The 15,725-nt window shown below is 39.8% G+C and overlaps 1 protein-coding gene across 1 annotated transcript in view; it reads right to left on the reverse strand.

Annotated features, from left to right (window-relative positions):
* The window catches only part of ELAVL4 (ELAV like RNA binding protein 4), a 96,898-nt gene extending 91,394 nt beyond the window's left edge, over positions 1-5,504 (reverse strand). The window contains exon 1 of the mRNA XM_074961765.1: positions 5,359-5,504. Within this exon, the coding sequence (XP_074817866.1) occupies positions 5,359-5,376 (18 nt within the window). The 5' untranslated portion in view covers positions 5,377-5,504. The remainder of the gene's footprint in view (positions 1-5,358) is intronic.
* Between the last annotated feature and the right edge of the window lie 10,221 nt (positions 5,505-15,725).

The following is a 15,725-nucleotide window of genomic DNA, read 5'->3' on the forward strand; positions in this document are numbered from 1 at the left end:
GGGAAAAAGCCAGGAATAGAACCCAAGAATCCTGACTGTTAGTCCTATGGTCTAATCTCTATTTTCTCCCTTTTAACTTGGCAAACATAAATATTTTTCACCCTTTTAATTGAACGCAGAATGTATATGGCCTTTTTGCTTCCGTTCTAGTATACTGGCAATAATGTCAGCACAGCTCTGAGAATAATACTGTTAATTAACTACTGTTGCTACATAATCAGCAGAGAGAAAACAAGAGTGCAAAATATAGTTTTTGTTTATTTTGCCTTTTTCTTTTCAGTGTCAAGGTAGCGTACTAAAACAGAACAAATCTGAAAATGAACAGTCACAACCCCCAAATCACCAGCTTATACCAAATTTAAAATCACATCAGGGTACTGAAGTGCTCATATCATTATTTTTTCTAATTCTAAAGAAGTACTGATGTGGTCTTTTAAAAACGTTTTATCTTTTAAAAATAAATTTATTCTTTCAACAAGACTACAGACGCTTTCGGAATTTCACAAACCTGCATCAATTATGTGAATAAGCAACTGTAATATTTTGTAACTGTCACCTTTTGATAATGGGGCACCAAGCCTGACTCAAAGTAATGCTCTTTATACTACATAATATACAGTGACTTTCAGCATGATATTCCTTCTTTCAAGAGATTAAAAAATGTTCTATTTGATTTCATGTTACATCAGCAACAAACAGGTTTTGGGGAATAAATAGACAAAAAACAGGTTACAAACAACAAATATATTTGTTTAGATCCTCTACTGTAGCCCTCTTTCCCCACCAAAGAAAAATAAAACCCAAAACCAAACCACTAAAGAAACCCGAGAAACTCACTAGCATTTTGGTCTGGTTTTAAGCACTCAGCAATTTAAAGTCAATCTATGACTAGCTGTAGTAGGTCATAGTAGAACATTAAATGTCTGTTTGTTGAGCTATCGTTTTCAAAGAGTCTCTTTTACTGGCACCTGGAAACAGAACATGTATAAGGCTGATCATCATTTCCTTTAAACCCAAAGGAAAACTACCACGCAAGATCTCAGAGAAAGATCAGTGCTGTATTAAGGCAGCATTTATAAACCGAACACAGCCTAAAAAGGTAGACCAAAATTATCAAATACATCTCAACTTTTAATTAGAAATTGTAAGAGAAAATCAGCAAGAGCTATTTTAAAAAACCCATTGGTGTACATACAGTACTTTCTAAGAAAAATAATTCTGGATCCGTTCTATGAAGGACACAGGCTAATTGTAAGCAATCAGGAAGTTCTTTGGTCAGTATTAGTTTTTAATCATCATTTTCTAGCTTGCTGGTTAAATCCTTAGGTTTTTTCTTTGTTTTTTGTTAAAAGTGGGTTTCTCCCATTGCAAAAATCATTTAAAGATACGGCAGAACCAAGGAGAATTGCACGTAAGTTTAACTTTATGTGATAACATGAAAATTATGCCTTCCTGTGACTAGCTTCCTTTTATACAGCCATCCTTCTGTGCTGAACAGGATTACTCTATTATGATGTATATAATTATAATACCCTTAACATACTGAATGGGTCCATATTTACTACTGATTAGATGTGAAGATATCAGCATCTATCGGTACTGAATTCTGCAAGATGTTTTACCATTATCCAGGTAGCTAGGACAGCTTAGAAAGCAGACAAAGTTTCACACAGGTTTACTGTTGGGAATGTACTTCCCCTAAGATTGAAAGGCAGGCACAGCTAACAGGACTTCAACTGTGAAAATTAAAAGAGTTTTACTTCTCCCACCCACATTTCCACATGGATACATTCACATTCAAAATACCTTTGCTGCTCTTCAAAACTGTCGCCATGCCAATTGTTTGTAGAGTATAATAATTCATACTGATGGAAACTCAAACAGAAAAAAATAAATAGCAGAAACAATCTAAACTTATTTAGAAAAATACACTATGGACTTTATTCTGTAAGGGGGACATGAAGCGCTATTTCCTCCTCCTTTGACTGCCAGCTGTAATAGCCCCAGAAGTCAGTGGGAGAGAAGGGAAAGCTCCACACACAGTATCTGGATGCTACTGCCAAAATGATCAGCAGTGAAATAGTTAACTTAAATGTCAACATTTTTATCTTCAGACTTCAGCATCAGCACCCCATTGAGCAAAATTGGTAAAGCTGATATGTCTCTCCCATCTATTGTTTCTATCTAAATGAAGATTTGCTATAGTCTTCATCGGGAAAGTCATCTCTGCAACCACAAGGGCCAGACACAACTTTTAAAACTACCATCTTAAATTTAGTAGACGCTGATGGATTCCCCAGAAGAGTTTTGGTTCAGTATGCTGCCACATACCAGCACAATCTGACCCCTGAGCTAGCAAGAGCAACAGTGACTATGTCACAGGTTTCACGAGGCTGCAGAGTTCATACTCAGGCCCTTCCTGCGAAGAGTGGGAGAATCAGGTTTTGAAGCCAGTTACCCTTCACAAAGGTCATACAAAATAGGAGCGGAGCTGCCATTTTGTTGTTTTGGAATTATTTACCCTCCACAGTCCTTTTGCATTTATTTGTCATGAGGGATACACAAATGAGTTATCTCCCCCAAAACAAAGAAATGACACACACAGATCAAGAGTCCTATTTACTCCCAGAACAGCCAGGAGACAATCGGCCATAGCTCTTCCATCTCCATGTTTGAATTCCCTATCAGCCCCAAACAATGGTGGTTCTCTGTATACCTTCCCCCCCCTCCCCGCTCCCAAAGTAAAAGAGGTCCCAGGACCAGCAGCAGCATTTTTGGTTCCTTTGCAAAGACATCAGATTGGTGACACCTCTCCACCCCCCAGGTTTACAAAGCAGTTAGGCAGATCCTTTGGAGCAGACATACCTTCTTCCTCCCCACCCAGGCTCTCATGAAAACTCATATTGTTTAAACCAGCTCTGTAGCCATAGGTTTAACTTGAAATTCTACTTAGGTTCTAGCTTCTAAATTTGAGCTATTGCTCTTCCAGCACTTAGTAATAAACTTATAAAATTTCCTTTCTAGCATTTGGTTAAAAAATGTTAACTGAATCCGCAAGAATCCTTGAAATGTAAATAAAAATGGAAGTACATAAGCTCAGTTCCTTGCTACCAACACCAAATCTGGGGCTGGCGACGAGTGTAAAACACCCACATCACCACCATCCAGGGGAGCATTCATACCTCCTCATGAATGGAAAGACCTCCCCACTACCAAAGCCAGATACTCATTTTGCATTTAGGCAATGTTTTTCTACACAGCACATGGAGTAAATGCATGCTTCTGTGCAAAGGGCTTTTCCTCTGAATAGCAAATAAGTTTCACAATCGAACTGATTTTTTTTTTTAAGTGTCACAAATTATTTTGGTATGATTTATCTTTCCTTATCTGTTCCTGAAACACCTCAGAGTATTATCAATGAATTAAATGTGATAACTTTCTAACATCTTCAAACATTACCTACTTTAAAAATCTAATTTACTTTTCATTATGTAGGCTTACTTCGCTGTTCTCCACTTCACTCAGCTTGTACGTAAAAGCAGACTGTCAATTTCATTGTTGCTTTGAGTCTGTTGCATGCTATGCTTCTCATTTACTAGCACAGTTCTCTCGTACTTAAGATTCCAACAATGCAAGGGAACAAACCATAAATATTAAAAAATGGAAGGAAACATTTTTTAATTTTACAAAACCCAACATCTTAATTTGCTCTCCCTGGCCTCTTTTCAAACAAAAAGGCTACATTTTGGCCCAAAATTGAATAGCCAGTATGTAATAAATCAGTGGTTCTCAAACTTCATTACAAACTCACTTGACCCCCTTCTGACAACAAAAATTACTATACGACCCCAGGACAGGAGACCAAAGACCAAGCCTACTGGAGCTCTGCCGCCCCGGGCACGGGGGAGGGAGGGCAAAGCTGAAGCCCAAGGGCTTCTGCCCTGGGCAGAGGGCATGTAACCTTTACCCTGGGCAGTGGGGCTTGGGCTTCGGCCCCTGGCCCCAGCAAGGCTAACACCAGCCTTAGCAACCCCATTAAAATGAGCTTGCGACCCACTTGGGGGTCCCAACCCACATTTTGAGAACCCCTACCCTGTCTGAAATATTATGTGGTCTTCCATATAATATAGAAAGATAACGCAGAAACCTGAATAAGGTCTCAGAGTGAGGACTGACCAACTTAATGAACAAACACTGGAATAAGAAATGTGTGCTCCCTGCTAAGATATCAAACATGAATTCTGCCATCATGTGCAGCTCTACTCAAAGTTTCCACAGTCAGTAAGTGAATAGTGGTGTGCCCAGATCCTGGTTTGGGTGGAACCCAAACCTGAAGAAAAGCTCTGTGAAACTCAAAAGCTTGTCTCTTTCATCAACAGAAGCTGGTCCACTAAAAGGTACTACCTTATTCACCTTGTCCCCCTTGAAGTTAAACCCAAAGTTAAAAGAAAAATCTTCCCATTGAAAATGATCTTTCAGACTTAACAACAGAAAGGACTGGAGACAAGTCTGAATCCTCCAAAAAAACATGAATGGGCTTAACTTGAAGAACTTTAGCTCACAGGAATTATTCCTGTGTAAGAGTTTATAAGATCAGAGTCTAAATTAAGAAAATGGCTGAACTGATATTCCTGACTGATGGAAAAAGGGTAATGGATGGACCGGGTGGCTGAGATCACCATCCTGTCAGCAAAATTTTCTTCCACATACATTCTTGGAACAAGTGGGCTACTACAAAACATGGTGGGACAAGAAAAAAGAAGTAACCCAGAGGCTCCAGCAATGAAATTAAATGTTCCCTTAACCTTTTTTTTAAGCTCATCAGTGTTCTGGCAAACAAGTCTTTGCAGGCAGAAGCAGAGAGCACCTGCTGTAGCCCTTCTGCTTTCCCCTCCCTTTGTCATGCCTCTTCCAGAAAGGGGGGAACAAGTCTTTGCAGGCAGAAGCGGAGAGCACCTGCTGTAGTCCTTCTGCTTTCCTCTCCCTTTGTCCTGCCTCTTCCAGAAAGGGGGGAAAGTTTCCTGAAGAAACTATTTTTTAAAGTCACAAGAGGGATTCCTGCAGAGGTGGGAAGCCAGCTTTAAGGTGGGGGTGCGTGGGTGGAGAAGGGGGGTTGGCACATTTTCCTCCCCTAAAGGGGGGGGGGTTCAAACTGCACAGGCTTTCAAACCACATACCCTCCCCCCAAATGAATATTCTTTTTAAAAAATCCCCCCACCCCAGTATCTACGTGGGAGGGCGTTAGTCGATGAATACAGATGCCCCCCCTTTCTCCCCACCCAGAGGGGACTAGGTTGCGGGGTGCTCGCGGCACGGGCCACCCGTAGAGCCAGTTGGGCGCGGGGGGAGGGGCGGTACCTGGCTTTTCAGACGCATTTTCGGGAGATTGGCGTGAGCGGGAGGGCAGGAGGGTCGGGGATGGCTCTGGAAGGGCGCACGTGGCTCCGCGGCCGACGGCGAGGCGAGCTTCCGAAGCCGCGGGGCCTCACGTTGCCGCGCGCTGGGCCCTGTCTGCTGCGGGGCGGAGGGAGGGGACGTGGAACGCCACGGAACGTTCGCGGAGAGCGCGTGGACCCGGGGCGGGCGAACGAGCGCGCCCAAACCCAGCGCGAGGTTCCGGGGCCTGCCTGGGGAGGGGCAGAGCGAGGCCGGCTTCTGAGTGTCGGAGAGAGCGTAGCCCGGGCAATCTCCCCCGTCCACACCCCAGTCGTCTCTGTTAACAGTGGGTCCCTCCCAAGGGCAACGGACTCCCCTTCCCACCCCACCTCTCCAGCAGGGGGTTTGAATGATCCTTTGCCAGACACATGGATAGATTCCTGGCGGTTTGCACGCGTGGGTGAGGGAATCGCCTCCGACCTCAGGGAAAAGGAGAAAACTAAACCCTGGAGTCGGGTGTGGGCCCTCCTGAAGGCGGGAGGCGGAAATGCTGAGAAAATGTGGACTTGTGGCACCTTAGAGACTAACCAATTTATTTGAGCATGAGCTTGCGTGAGCTGTTACTCTGAAAGCTGAGAAAATGTTTATCAGGAAGACTCCCCGGGGACGATTTCTCAGATTTGTGGCAGTTCTATTAAAAAAAAAAACGCATGATGGTTTTATTTCATATGCGTAAGGTGGCTAGTTAACAGGGAAGGTGGAGTCAGTGGGCAGAATAGCAGATGAGAATTTTCCCCCGTCGACATCAATGTAGAGTAACTGCCCTTGATTCAGGGGAGTAGTTAGTACTGAAAACAGGTAAATGTACACATGCAGAGATTGCACAGGCTCCCTCCCTAGCACACAAAGAGCTGACACCACACTTGAACCTCTGTTCAAGCCCTGTGTTAAGGGCACACTTTTATTCTTCTAACACAATGCTATTTTCCTAACCAAAGCAGGCTGCCGGGGACCCAGAGGCCTTTCCCCCTTGCTCTAGGGCTTGCCCCAGGAGGCTGCTTCCCATCACCCCCTCCAACTGAGCTTGCTCAGCCCTTTATAGGAATCACCTGATCCTATTCCCAACTAAGTCTGATACTCAAAAGGGGACTGGCTAGTCCCAGGCCCATTGGCTCTTGAGAGGGCAGATCACCCTGTTAAAATACTCCACAGTTAGAGTGTCTATTTGTATTTTTATTCTATGCTATCAAAGTGCCTTAAAATTTCTAAACAAAAACCAACAAAACCATACCCTGCATAGGATCATATTTTCTCTCTCTGACCTGTATTTGAAGAGACTTCCCTTTAGTGCCTAATGTGCTGTAAGGATCTACTAAGAAGCATTTGAGTAGGTTAAAAAGCCAGTTTTCAAGCAATGCTCAAGGAAAGGAGGAGACACTGTGACACAAATGTATGATCTTATGCCACAAATAGTACATTGTGGGAAGCTTTCCTATACATGCAAGCTTTGCCTTATATTTTTCATGCATTTTTATCCTTACCATCTGAGTAAATTCAGCACATATTGAAGAGGATACACCATCACTGAAAACAGTTCTTACAACAAGGCTGAATTTGGCTTACAATTTCAACAGGCAGAAATGACATTATACATGGCATACACAGTACACAAATGCAGTAAGTGTAGTAAGATGTACATGTTTAGCTACTTGTTCATAAGGAGCCTGATTAAAGAACAAGAAAACCCCTGCCAGTCTTCATATTAAAATAGAATGTCTCCATAAAGTTAAAAGTTTATGATGTGGCATACATAGTATGCTTTCCACCATAAAGTGAGGAGTGTTTAAAGCCCTAGTTTCTCAAGCCTTTTGAAGATCTACACATGTAACCTCCAAATAGTAGTTTGATCTCTTCATGTGAGAAGGGTGGTGGAATATACACTTGATTATGCTCTTTGATTTTCACAGTTCTTTGTGTATTAATGTAGTTGTAGGAGGGATTATCAGAGCCAGATTGTTCCCTATATACTATGCATACATGCAGGCTCGAACACATGCACGATTTCCACATCACGTTGGCACTGAATTACACTCACTACTGAAGACTGGATCAAGATCCATCTGTTTTGGATATTAGCATAGAAACAGTTTATTTGTTTGGCTAAATCTATTAGTTTGGTCAAAATACTCCCTGTTTTAGAGATTTGACATCACAAACATAGAGAAATTGTGATACACTTTATCTAGAAAATGGAAGAATACTTCAGGGTGGCATCCCCAGTAATGCACAAATTATTCTAATTAATAATTAGATAATAATTATAATTAACAATTAGATAATTAATAATCTGCATTTTGGCAGCCAGATTGATGGAAATCCTTCCCAACCTTTAGCCTCTATAACTTTCTTTTGAAGGGGGACTGATATTTTTAAAAATTGAGAAGTCTAACCTCAAATAACAGCCACAAGAAGGACATCAATCCATTACATGATTAGGCATCAGCCAATTAGACAACAGCTTTTCTAAAATCAGTTTACATTCAAGTCCTCTCACGTTTGATGTTTTTATTGATAGTATATTGAGTTTGCATTGTTCAACATTTAATTGTTTTCCCTGGATTTATAAGGTCTCTTGAAAATCATTAAAAAACTCCACATAATACCCCAAAACTATGTTTAGTCCTTTACAGTTCTTACTGATTCTGTTTGCAACAAACTATTTCTGTCAATAATTTACAAAAGGTCGACAGTGTCATACAACCAAGCAACATTCTACAGAGAAATGCATTCAGTTGATCATATCATTTTAAATCTATATGGTATTATATACTAAATTTATTACCTATACTGAAAATCTTAGATTATTCTTTACTATCTAAAAAACAAGTACTTCTCAAAATTATGTTAACATTATAGAAAAGAGAATGCTAATATAAATGCTGTTCAATTACAGAAATGCAAATTTTAACTAATATATTTCTTCTGACTAAATACTATTAGTGAACAGTTTGGAAATTCACTATTTAAGATTTATTTACTCTCATAATCTTATAATGTGACTTTGTATCTTATTTACATAACAAAAAACAGCAACAATGAAAATATTTTCTTAAATGAGAAATAGAGTGAAAACTTACATTCCTCCTTCAGAAAACAAGTCCTGTATTGAATGGTAATGAAAATACTATGAAGTCCAAAATCAGTAGCAAAGGATTTGGGTGATCATTGTGCACCTGAATTCGAAAGGCACCTGTGTTTCTTTGTCTACATACGTTCGTCTCTACCTGAGCATTTAATTTGTGTTACTCCTCCCACAGTCCGCCCCATTTCTTTGTCTAAGCTGAGCAATCGAACAATAACATCTATATGGTATCAGAAATCTGGACTGAATGAAAACGGTGTGATTTACTACCAATAACTGGCTTACGTGTCTCACAGTTGAAACCTTATAGTAAAGTATGAAATTTTGCTGATACCATCATCTGATAGAGCAGGAAGATTAGATAGTGAGTTTGAAATTTCATGGTGCTATTAGAGCACAATGAACAAATTATATATTCAAAATATACCCCAAATCATTATGTCATTTATGCGTACCACACAATTTTAGTGTGAATAGGAAATGCAATCTAAAAAAAACTATTTGGGTGTGTTTTAAGCAAAAAAGACAGATTACTGTACAAGTTTAAGGCAAGCTTGGAAGCTCAATACAATTCTTGTCTTTGGAACTGTGAGCTATAAACTATACATACATCAAATATTTTAGGCACTTCAATAGTGAACTTTAATTCTTTTACATACAAAACTCCCACAGAAGCCAATGGACAAAGAGTGGAACTATGAGTGTGAAGCTCAAGTGGTCTGTTATAGTAGTGGAACTCAGAATTATGTGTAGTTTCACTCACAGAGATTTTCTTTTATTGCATTTTACTTATTTGTTGGGTAATGCAAGATTTAAAAAATACATGAAATCTAAAGGAACACATTTCATTTTAAGGTAAGATTGGTTTTAGATTTGTTGTTACAGAAGAAAAATCTTCTAAATGTTATCTACGTGTAGTGTTTGATTTCGCGACTGCAGCTCATTGTTAAGTTGGTGGACTTGTGTCATGATTAGGGCTGGTCCAAATTTTTCTGTGTGCCATGAACATTTTTGTCTAAAATTCTAATCTCAAATTTCAACAAAAAAAGGGGGCAAAGTGTCACAATTTTCCTCCTCACATATTTTGTTCAACTCTGACCATGAGAATGCTTGACTATCATATAGCTGGTTTTAGCTATCATTATGTGTTTTTATTTTTGTAAAGCATCATACAAATAATATGATAAATTAATAAATTAATAATATAATAATAATATAATAATGATAATAATAAATTAATAATAATTTAGCCAACTATCAAATGTCAGCAAGAGCAAGGAGATGTAAACTGAGTGGATCTCATTGAGTGATTTGTCCCTAAGGGTCCTGTTGGTTTCAGTTGGATTCAGAATAGTAGGAGTGATGAGGAGATAAATCAAACACTTATTTCACAAAGTAGGTAATTTTCTCATAGCTTTGTCTTAAATCTAGAGGACCAGCATTTAGCAGTCCTTCAGCATTCCGAGGCAAATATTCAATATTTCTATTATATACAACATCCCGATGGAAAAGCAGCATTTAGAAATTCGTCCACTTAGGAACAGCACATCCAAGCCCCCTTGAACACTGGGAAAGTCTGGATCCATCTCCTGGGTGCTGATTGGCCCGATTTCTAGTAGTAATACTGTATCTCTGTTTTTCATATAACTACTTTCCCCTATATTTTCAAAATGATGCACACATATTTTACTGAGTCAGTAGGAGTTGTGCAGTTGCTTTTTCACACAGTTCATTGGATATTTAAGGTAAAGTCCTAATCTCATTTTTGGATTTATGGGTGTTTATCTTGGCTTAGGCATTTATCTGCTAAGGATTTTGACCTATATTCTACACTTCTGGTGATCTATAGATGTGCATGAGCCTACAATGGCGTATTAGAATGGGTTGGCCATGTTCATATTTACACACAGACTTCATATATGGTCTCTTTTCAATCAATATTCACATATATAAGTTAAATAAGTACTTAATGTGCACTATGTACGGAGGACAAACTGAAAAACTCTCTTAGCATCCTGCTGAAACCAAACTGTACTTAATTAGGGACAGCTTAAAAGATCAGCCCTCACAGCCACACAAAGAAATTGAAATGATTTTGAGCCAGTCTGTCCTCAGTTACATTGTTACACTACTTGTGGGTTTTGTACATTTTTTTAAAAACTTTTTTACTGGATTTCCTTCTTTTTGTAATTTATTTTGGTTAGCCTTCCACTGCTAATCCCTACACCGTTTCTTGGTCTCATTCCTAACTTTGCATTTCCAGAAATGGAACATGAACAAGGATAGTTAGGAATTTTTGTATGATTCATTTCCTACATTCTTTGTTTCCATCAATGGCTATTAGCCAGGATGGGCAGGAATGGTGTTCCTAGCCTCTGTTTTGCAGAAGCTGGGAATAAGCGACAGGGGATGGATCACTTGATGATTACCTGTTCTGTTCATTCCCTCTGGGACACCTGGCACTGGCCACTGTTGGAAGACAGGGTACTGGGCTAGATGAACCTTTGCTGTGACCCAGTAGGGCCATTCTTATGTTCTTCTTATGTTTTTATGTTCCTAATTGGTCCCAGTTATTGGATACTAGAGCTAGCCTTAGATGCAAGCAATATATGCAATTGCTTGACACCCTCTCTGATTCTGAAATGATTCAATAGATTATGGGTCCACCTGGTCTCTCTGTCCAATGAAGACAACAAATGAATTTATTTATCTGTTTGTCAGAAACTGGGAATGGGCAACGGGGATGGATCACTTGATGATTACCTGTTCTGTTCATTCCCTCAGGGCCCCTGGCATTGGCAAATGTCGGAAGACAGGATACTGAGCTAGATGGACCTTTGGCCTGACCCATTGTGGCCTTTCTTATTTTCTTCTGAAACTCAGTACTTGATTATTTTCCCCACTCTGGGGACTTTGGGGACCCATTCTTGCTTGCACTTTTCAAACCATAACATTGGCCCCTAACTGTAATCACGATCCTTCAGTTTTTCACAGGAATTTTATTGCGCCATTCTACAAAAAGAGGATCATCTTTGGTGTCCAGATTGAAAGTCACAATATTAGAGTCTCCACAGAATCATTCCATTTCAAATTCTGTTCTGCTAAGATACCTGAGCCTGTGGCATATTTGGTGTGGACTAGATTAACCAGTCTTCTAACTCAGCAGCCATTGATGTGAGAGTTCTCACCGCCAAGTTGGTTGCTTCAATCTTTTATGAGTTCCTTTAAATTTTTTTTGCAAGTTCTGTTCAGTTTATCTTGTGCTTATTCCAGACGCATTCACCCCACCCAAGCATCCATATTATCTATCCTCTAGTTGGGGCCATCCTTAGGATTTATGGGGCCCTATGTAGTATTATTAAAATGGTGCCCCTATGAGCCACTGAAGGCGGTCCCCAGCCAGCGCCGCTGACCCCAGTGTGTCAAGGGGGCACAGTCACCACCCCCGCCCATGAACCCCTAAAACCTCCTTCATTGCTGACACACACACAGCTTCGTATGCAGCAGATGCTGCGGCAGTGGCTCAAGGCAGGCTTTGAACTGTTACATGGGGGCTGCATCTTGCCAGAGCCCACGGCCCTCCTGCAGCCCCTAGCCACTTGTGGCTCACCATGAGCATTTTGACAGGAAGTACCAAGAAGTAATAACAACAACAATAATACAATTATGTGTGTGCGTGTGTGTGTATGAGAGAGAGCCAGTGTGTGTGAGAGAGACAGAGAGAGAGACCGTGTGGGTTGCGGGGGAGATGAACTTTCTGAAGCTTGATACAAGCTTCCCCATCTCCTTGGAATGTGTGGGGAGAAGGAGATTCTGAGCTGGGCTGCTTGGACAACATTGCAGGAGCAAAGAGCCAGAGAATGGACCCAGGTATCTGAAGACCATAGTCGGAAAATAAAAATCCTTGAATATAATCGTTGATGAATTTTTCATCAATAAGTATTTTCAACTATGAACCACAAATGTGTGTGTTTGTGTGAGGGTGGAAAAGCTGGGAATTAAGGGTGTTTTGTGGTAATAGAATACTTTTAAAGTAGCTGAGGAATGTAGAGATTGCCATGAAATATAGGGTGTTTTGCTGCAGAATATGGTCCCAATGTGCTGTTGAGTGTACAGGGCACTGATCACAATGTTGCTTCTGAGATACAAGGGTTGGGAAGTCATGTTATTTTATTTTTCTCAGCATCACTCCACACCTTCAGATGCATTATGACATGTAGAGGGATAGGCTGGCAAACTCTACAATATAAAAGGTTGTCATGTGCTTTTCTTCAGTACACTAGATTGTGAGTAGAGTCCAAGAGGAAGACACTCAACTTTTATTTTTTTTTATGTGGTTAGTGATTTGACCCTGTCACTACAGGAATCATCTCCTTATAGATTTTTCAGTCCTGGTTCATAAAGGATGCTATTACTCTCTACCTGGAACCGGGAAATTTCTCTAAGATCATAGACAGCTTGAGGATCACTGGACTTTTACAATTACAGATCACAATTTTACCTTTGTGGCATTTACAGTACTGAACTATTGTGATGAGAACTATGGAAACGTCTCTAAATAAGCAAAATGCTTTTAACATCTTTTGTTTTTACAATGATGAGGATGGAAGTTTCTGGTACAATACAGTATAATGGTTCTATTTAATAAAAATATAAATCCACTAATATGCAGTTAGGATCAGAAAAGTGCTTGTTTATGTGGAAATGGCACCTACTTAATTGTATCTTTCTAGGTGTCTTTGATTCATATCTGATTACATTAATGACTAAATGTTTTGCTCCATGGAACAGCACACGCTGCTATAGAAGAGTAAAGTGGATTTTAGTTCCCCAACGCATCATCAACTCAGGCAGTTAAGTTCTGACTTTAGAATCATTATTTACAGAGGAGGAGGTAAGAATTTTAGTTTTAACTCACAGTCCTGTGCAGAAACGACGAGGAGCCCTTGTGGCACCTTAAAGACTAACACATTTATTTGGGCATAAGCTTTCTTGGACTAGAACCCACTTCATCAGATGCATGGAGTGGAAAATACAGGAGTGGGTATAAATACACAGCACATGAAAAGATGGGAGTTGCCTTACCAAGTGGGAGGTCAGTCTAACGAGACAATTCAATTAACAGTAGAATACCAAGGGAGGAAAAATAACTTTTGTAGTGGTAATGAGAGTGGCCCATTTCAAACAGTTGACAAGAAGGTGTGAGTAACAGTAGGGGGAAATTAGGTTTAGGTTTCCCCCATACTAATTTCCCCTTACTGTTACTCACACCTTCTTGTCAACTGTTTGAAATGGGCCACTCTCATTACCACTACAAAAGTTATTTTTCCTCCCTTGGTGTCCTACTATTAATTGAATTGTCTCATTAGACTGACCTCACACTTGGTAAGGCAACTCCCATCTTTTCATGTATTTATACCTGCTCCTGTATTTTCCACTCCATGCATCTGATGAAGTGGGTTCTAGCCCACAAAAATTTATGCCCCAATAAATTTGTTAGTCTCTGGTGCCACAAGGACTCCTTTTTGTTTTTGCTGATACAGACTAACATGGCTACCACTCTGAAACCAGTCCTGTGCAGTGAGTTTCAAAGAAGCCAACTGTGATCCAATTTCCATTGAATTTCAATAGGAGTATGGTGCCTAACACCAAATGACAAGTCTACACTAGGGAAAAAGGTATGTTTTTAGGGGTGTGCAAAGGATATTTGGAACAGATATGGCTTGAATGATTAATAACTAATAATTCCTTCTGGCCCACAAAACAAACAAACAAAAATAGAAAAGCTATCCACCTCTGTTTATCCCAAAATAGAATCCAGCTATAAAAACAATAAGAAAATGGTTCACATCATGTGAGACACATTGTCTAAGGACCCACAAATCAGCCAAGGTTGGGCATTCCCCTCCCCATGGAGAGAAACTAAAATGGCTAAATGGGGGTATTGTGAATCACCTCGGCAAGAATCTCTCATAGTTTGCATATGTATAAATCGCTCCCCCCAACCCAGCTAAAAAGAACTCCAAGAAATCTGAGCCACATAGTTTCACCTCAAATTATAAATTATACATTGTTTCCTTAAATCATACACACTGGAATAGTCTCTTTCACCCCAAATTAGAATCTGCACATTTGTTTGCCCTGTGAGTCAGATCTACATCCTAATGTACATGAAAAATGACTCCTGTTTTAGTAGGAGATGAGATGGGTGAGGTAACTTCCAGTGAAAGATATTACCTCACCCACCTTGTCTCTCTCATATGCTGGGACCAACACAGCTACAAGAACACTGCAAACAACAGTGGGTAGGAGTGGTGACATGGTTGACTGGGAAAAAATGAGTTTATGAACAGAAAAGAAAACTATAAAAGAAAATTAACAAATTACAGAAAGATATGCAATCTGATTTATTGGGCAGATGTTTGTACATGAAAAACATATGCAATGTAAAAACATATTAGGATTTACTTATAAGATTAGTTAGCTAATACAAAAGCTATAGAGTATAAAACACTGTTAAAGCTATACCAGGAAAGAAATATTAAGGTTAGGGAACAATGGGCTGATTCATACCAAGAACTCTAGACACCAACTCCTATTGTTCAGCATACTACGCGGGATTTATTTTACTCCTCCCGGAACAGCTTCACATCATCTGTAAACCACTATTCAAGGCAAGAGGAACATCAGGGCATCTTTATAAGTCTTTCAGCTAGCCCCACTTAGTCTTATTCTGGGGGAAAGTTATTGATTAATTATCTAGAATTAACAATCCTGAGACTAAAGGTTTCATTTAATTTTTTTTAAAACTCATACTGTATGTGATATTTCAATGAATTTCTTGCTGGTGGCCAAGAACTGTGTTGCAATATGCCGGAAATCCAAACATCCTCCCACACCTAAAGTCTTGCTGACAGATTTACAATGACTTCTTCTTATAAAATCAGAGGGAAAACCAGAGAATTCTGCTTAATCTGGGAATCTCATTTCATTTGCAACACACTAGAAAGTCACATTCCTGTCTGAAAATTATGTAGTTACAGGTAAGATATAAGCTTACTATAAATGAAAGACTAGAGAGAAAAGAATCTATTTTTGTAAACGTACACTTGTCTGCCCTTTGTGTGTAGTCAGTTTCACTGTTCTATACATTTATGTCTGGCTCAACCACAAAGGGACTTAGGAACTTTTAGGTGCCTAAAAAATC

This window comes from Natator depressus, chromosome 8, assembly GCF_965152275.1.
Source record: "Natator depressus isolate rNatDep1 chromosome 8, rNatDep2.hap1, whole genome shotgun sequence".
In the NCBI taxonomy this organism is placed as follows: Eukaryota; Metazoa; Chordata; order Testudines; family Cheloniidae; genus Natator; species Natator depressus.